At 46.3% G+C, this 6,092-nt stretch overlaps 1 protein-coding gene across 3 annotated transcripts in view; it reads right to left on the minus strand.

Moving 5' to 3' along the window:
- The window catches only part of GLYR1 (glyoxylate reductase 1 homolog (Arabidopsis)), a 55,671-nt gene extending 49,604 nt beyond the window's left edge, over window positions 1-6,067 (minus strand). For 2 of the 3 annotated variants that reach the window (XM_011961350.1, XM_011961348.1), the window contains exons 1-3: window positions 5,908-6,067; window positions 4,853-4,889; window positions 3,756-3,835 (exon numbers count right to left, since the gene is read on the minus strand). In XM_011961350.1, the coding sequence (XP_011816740.1) occupies window positions 3,756-3,835; window positions 4,853-4,889; window positions 5,908-5,945 (155 nt within the window). In that variant the 5' untranslated portion in view covers window positions 5,946-6,067. The remainder of the gene's footprint in view (window positions 1-3,755; window positions 3,836-4,852; window positions 4,890-5,907) is intronic. The other variant, XM_011961351.1, reaches the window with a different exon arrangement.
- Window positions 6,068-6,092: the final 25 nt, after the last annotated feature.

Genomic DNA, 6,092 nt, shown 5'->3' on the forward strand with positions numbered 1-6,092 from the left:
AAGTGCTGGGATTACAGGCTTGAGCCACCGCGCCCGGCCACATTCCTTTCTTTTCCAACATACACACACACACTCTCTCTGTCTCATAGGGCGAGTCTCCATCTCTCTGTTTTCCATACTTAAAGGCATCCTGGCCCAATGTCTGCTAATACCTGCTATATGGCAAGCCACATTCTACACAAGTGATACTACTTTTCCTTCCTAACCATGAGGTACGGGGTATCATCCCCTTATGTGGAGGACACAGAGGCTCAGAAAGGTGAAATAGCTTGCCCAGATCAGGGAGCAAGGTGGAATCGGTACCTGAATGCACATTAAGCCGGTAACCAATCCAGAGCTCTTTCCCCCAAAGTAATCTGCTGTCAGCAGCCAATCTGGAGATCTTATCTTAATAGAAAAACACATTAACCTGCCCCAGTACTGATCACTAAGGAAGTGTTCCTCCTTTAGAGAAGTACTGTACATCTTTCCCCTTCATTTCCTTTCTCTAAGTTAACTGTCTACCCACAAAAAGATAACATACTAGTACCACAGTGACTTCATTTTTATAGTTTTTTAAAATGTGTAACTCTATCAAAGGAGTTTAAAAGGTTAAAAATATTGCATTTAGCAGTTGCTTTGTATCCACTTGTTTACAACCCTCCAAAGAACTTTAGTCAGTTAGAAATTATATCATCACCACCACATCAGGCTATTTTTGTCTTCAGCAAGCACATCACCACTGGCTTCACCTGTTTGCCTGGTTAAGCTCTGAAATTAACTCAACTCCAATTTTCTGTGTCCTATTTCTAGCACTTGTTATAAACAAGGATCACAGCTTATTAATCTAGCCTTTTAGTGTTAAAAAAAGATATATATATATACATATACACACACATCGGGGCTCGGCGCTATAGCTCACGCCCGTAATCCCAGTACTTTGGGAGGCCATAGCGGGAGGATCACTTGAGCCCAGGAGTTTGAGACCAGCCTGGGAAAGATGGTGAGAACCTGTCTCTCCAAATAAAAAAAAAAGGTAAAAAAATTAGCAGGGCATGGTGGTGCACACCTGTAGTCCCAGCTACTCGGACTGCTGAGGCAGGAGGATTGCCTTAGCCTGGGAAGTCAAGGATGCAGTGACCCATGTTTGTGCTACTGCACTCCAGCCTGTCTCAAAAAAACAAAAACCAAAGACAACAAACAAAAAAGGAAACAATAGCTTTCAGACTCCCTGTAATGAGACTGAGTTCCCATTTTTGTTTCAGACTTGTGTAATTATTTGTTTAGCTAATGAAGTTTGGGCCAACCATACTGCCTCTGTTATTCCTAAGCACAACTTACCTCAGGCAGGGAGCCTCTCCCTTTCCATAACACCAAGCTTAATGCCAATTGTTCATAGCATCTCCACTGCCTGAAATGCCCCTACAGTCCTCGTCCATCCGAATTCTACGTATCTTCCAGAGCTGGATTCAAATCCCATCTCTTCAGTCAGTCTTCTTGGATCTCATGGCTCTTCACTGATCTCTCCCTCTTCTAGAATTTTTTCTTTTTGAGACAGGGCTTCTAGCTCTGTCACCCAGACTGGAATGCAAGGTTGTGATCATGGCTCACTGCAGTTTTGACCTCCTGGGCTCAAGCAATCCTCCTGCCTTAGCCTTCTGCATACCTGGGACTACACTAGTGTGCCACCATGCCTGGCTATTAAAAAAAAAAAAAAAAATTTTTTTTTTTTTAAGAGTAGAGACAAGGTCTTGCTATGTTGCCCAGGCTGGTCTCCAGCTCCTGGGCTCTAGCAATCCCCCTGTCTTGGCCTCCCAAAGTGCTGGGATTACAGGCATGGAGCCACTGTGCCCAGCCTAGAATAAATAATTATCTGCCATCATTCATTCTGCACATAATCCTTTTTTTTTTGAGATGGAGTCTCGCTCTGTCACCCATGCTGGAGTGCAGGGTCCGGATCCATCTCTGCCTCCTGGGTTCAAGCAATTCTCGAGCCTCAGCCTCCCAAGTAGCTGGGATTACAGGCACACACCACCACTCCTGGCTAATTTTTGTATTTTCTGTAGAAACGGGGTTTTGCCATGTTGGCCAGGATGGTCTCGAACTCATGATCTCCAGTGATCCACCCACCTTGGCCTCCCAAAGTACTGGGATTACAGGCCTGAGGAACCATAACCGGCCAAATATTCTTTTTTAAATCCATGGAATTGTAAGAACATTCCCTCTTCCAGAAGCTCTGGCTCCACAACTTCAGGCCAGTGATCTACTTGAAATACTGCCACCACAGGCTGCTAAGCTGGCTTGTGATAGAGAACTGGGGTTGGCTATATCTGTAAACATGAAACCAGGAAGAGCACTCTGACATGTAAACTCCTGGATGAGTGAAGAATACTGTTTATAATATATTGCTTTCTAAGAAGAAATACTTTAACCATCAGAATTAGATTTACCAGAGAAGCCTGAGACTTTTTTTTCAAGTCTAATGCTGTATTTTCCTGTAAGAATAATAGAAATATAACTACTTAAAGAAATCAAATTGGCTGAGCACGGTGGCTCTCACCTGTAATCCCAGAACTTTGGGAGGCTGGGGGTCGGGGGGGGCAGATGACTTGAGGTCAGCCAGGAGTTTGAGACCAGCCTGGCCAACGTGGTGAAACACTGTCTCTACTAAAAATACAAAAAAATTAGCCAGGCATGGTGGTGTGAGCCTGTAGTCCCAGCTACTCGGGAGGCTCAGCCATGAGAATTGCTTGAACCCGAGAGGTGGAGGTTACAGTGAGCTGAGATCACGCCATTGCCTGGGTGACAGAGTGAAACTCCATCTCAGAAAAAAAAGGTCAAGCCATCTAGCTAGACCCAGGTAAGCAACTTGACATAGTGATGAGAAAGCTAAACAAATCACTAGTAACTCAAGTTAATACATGTTCTTCTCCTCACTGCAACATGCTATATGGTCAAAGAGTCTCAGATTAATGGTCCTGGTTTCCCCAACTTAGGACAGATCCGGCACAAAGACTTACTATAATAATGTCAGAACAAATCACTTAGTTTTACAAATGAGAACAGGATTGAACAATTACTTTTATTAAGGTAAATACAATTTTAGTTTTCATTGTATACCTCATGCATGAACCACAATGATATATAGCATTAAAAGAGAACTGAACATGGCTTTTATAAAGATAACTGCCAGCTGGGCGTGGTGGTTCATGCCTATAATCCAGCACTTTGGGAGGCCAAGGCAGGTGGATTGCTCGAGTCCAGGAGTTCCAGATCATCCTGGACAACATGATAAAACCCCTCTACAAAAAATTAGCTGGGCATGGTGGTGCACACCTGTGGTCCCAGCTATTCAGGAGGCTGAGGTGAGCGGACTGCTTGAGTGGGGGAGGCAGAGGTTGTGGTGAGCTGAGACTGTGCCTCTGCACTCCAGGCTGGGTGACACAGTAAGTCCCTGTCTCAAAAACAAACAAAAAGGAACTGCCTTTGGAGTTGGGTAAAGAAACATGTGAGAAACTACTTCGATGTGATTATTACATTTAGAAGGTAAATGAACCTAGTTCTTGCCTGACTTAGTTATAGGCCTAGGACAGTTGTCTAGGGCAATTTCTGCAAGAAATTGCACCTTTATTTAGGTATGAAGGCAGAATGAGATGCCAGGATTATACATTATAAGAAGACTGAACTAAAGATCCTTAGAATATTTTCAAAGCAGCTCAGACTCCAGATAACACAGAAAGAAAGGCAAAGGGAGACTCCTGGTGAATACTACTCACTGATCTTCTGTTCCAAAAAATTTCACAAAGAAGCATTTCTTTCCACGAGGTTTCTTCAAGTCCTTTGGTGGATTAACAATCTGGAGGATAAAAGGGGGGAAAAGGTTGGCTGGCAACACAGCAGCCCACTTTCTAGTGGCTCCACATTGCTCTACACAGCTCTACGTTGGTAAGAAAAAAGTAAATTAAAATGACTTACAAATAAATGTATTTATATACAAAACAGAACCCAAGGCCTAGTACTTGTCTAAATCTCCCATTTTTCTATTGAGATTTGTGGAAATGTGTAGATATTCTAGAAGTTCCCAATATTTAACATGTAGCACAGTGCTCGGTAGACACAATATCCCTTTCACTGCAGTGGCCCTGTTTTACAAGCAGTTAAAACTAAGATCAACAACATCTCCTGCCCCCCACCAACCCGCCCCGCCCCAATATGACCCCATCATTACTGAAAAAAAGCAGAGGACACTCTGTGAAATACTTCCTGTGCAGGAAGAGTTGAGACAGGACATAGTGAAAACAAAGGCCAACTGAGGCACAGAAAACACCATATTGCAAAGAGACCATTTAAAGACACTTCCTGGGCTCCAAGCAAGAATATAAAAACACAACATTTGGAAAGCAATGATGGATCACCTCATGCAAAATCTGGAATGCCAACTTCTGCAAAGAGGCACTGGAGTAGCACATATGGTAACATGGAAAGAAGATTTAAACTTAGTTGGGACAAAAATACTTTGGCTTTTCACTAACCTACATTTAGACTTCTCTTTCTGGATAATTTATATTTTCTTCTCCTTTTGTTACATTTAAGCATAAAGCTAAATTCAGATTAGAATTATTTCCGGGGTTAAAAAAGAAACTTCATAAACCTCCTCTAAATCAAGAAATAAGCGTTTAGAGCAGATTTAATGATCTGGAATATACTGTATTGCCTTTTAAAAAATAACTGATACTAGGGGAAAAAAAATTCTAAGTGCCATCTGAATGGGCCCAGTTTAACTCAATACTAGAAACTCAGAGGAATGCATCTTACATTCTCCACCTCCTCAAACCCAACTTCAGATATCTTCCTTTAGTAGCAAGACACTCACCTTTCCTGGCCAAGGAGGATACCGGCCGAGTTTCCCCCTAGAGAAAACACACAGAGTCAACACTTGACCTGGAAAAGTCAACCCATCTCCTTCAACCCACTCAGTACGCAATTTATTTTCCTAAATCTCTGCTGGCATCCCCAAGTGCCGGAACAAAAGCTTCCACAGCTGGGCCCAAGACCCTCAGAAGCAAAATGCAAAATTGTATACTTATGTGCACAACGTATAACCATTCTTCTGTTGACAAGGAATACAGAACAACACAACTGTCAAAAGTCACTTGTGTGGAGCTTCTTAATGACAGGAGTGGGAGGACAGCTTCCTCTGTAAACACAGACTTTCCCTCCCTAAGTCTGGTTTAATTCAACAGGAGACCTGCCTGACTTTGACAAATGCTAATGGAAGCCTTCCTCTGGGTGGAGAAACAAGCTATGCAGCTCGAGGGAGGCGGCGACAATCACCCTTGGTTCGGGCGGTTGTCTGGGACACAGAAGCAGAACGCGGGAGGCACCCAAACCTACACTGCTCACTGCCAAGCCATCGGTGGTAAAGAACTACCCCGCCGTTTCTTTGCGGGGCAACGCCAGAAGTCCGGTTTAGACAATCCCAGCTGAGCCGCCCGCACAGGTCGGCTGCATCGCAACCTGGGCTTTGACCGAATGGCACCGGCGAGACGGACTCGCAGGTCCGGTCCCCGGCGCTTCTGCTTTCTGGGAAGCCCCAACAAGACCCCGGGAACCCGTCGTCCAAGGAAGCCTCGCGGCACCGGCGGCTCCTTTCACAGGGGCCGCCAGTATCTGGGCCCCGAGTGCAGACCCCTCCCGGGCGGCCTCGGAGATCAAAGCCAGTGCCCGCCGTGGCCACCCTCGGCCTCGGTCCCCTGGGACTGGACTGCCCCTTCCGCCCGGCGCCGCTCGGAAGCGCCGGCACCTTCTCTTCCCCTCTCTCCGCGACCCGAAGCGCACAGAAAGGCAGCTCCGGGGCCGGCAGCGAACCCCGCACCCTGGCGGGCAGCTCCCCGGCGCGTCTCGGTTGGCCCGGCCGCCCGGACTCACCACACCAAGTCGCCGAGCCGCAGACTCACAGCCGCCATCTTACCACCCAACCACCACCGACGCACGGGCCGCCGGGAACAAGCAGGTCGCCTCGGCGCCGCCCATTGGAGTGGGTCCGACCACGTGATGGGGGCCGGCTGTCATCGGCCACGCCGCTGCTGTGACGTCACCGCGCCTGCCGGGGA

This window comes from Colobus angolensis, unplaced genomic scaffold, assembly GCF_000951035.1.
Source record: "Colobus angolensis palliatus isolate OR3802 unplaced genomic scaffold, Cang.pa_1.0 Scaffold55, whole genome shotgun sequence".
In the NCBI taxonomy this organism is placed as follows: Eukaryota; Metazoa; Chordata; class Mammalia; order Primates; family Cercopithecidae; genus Colobus; species Colobus angolensis.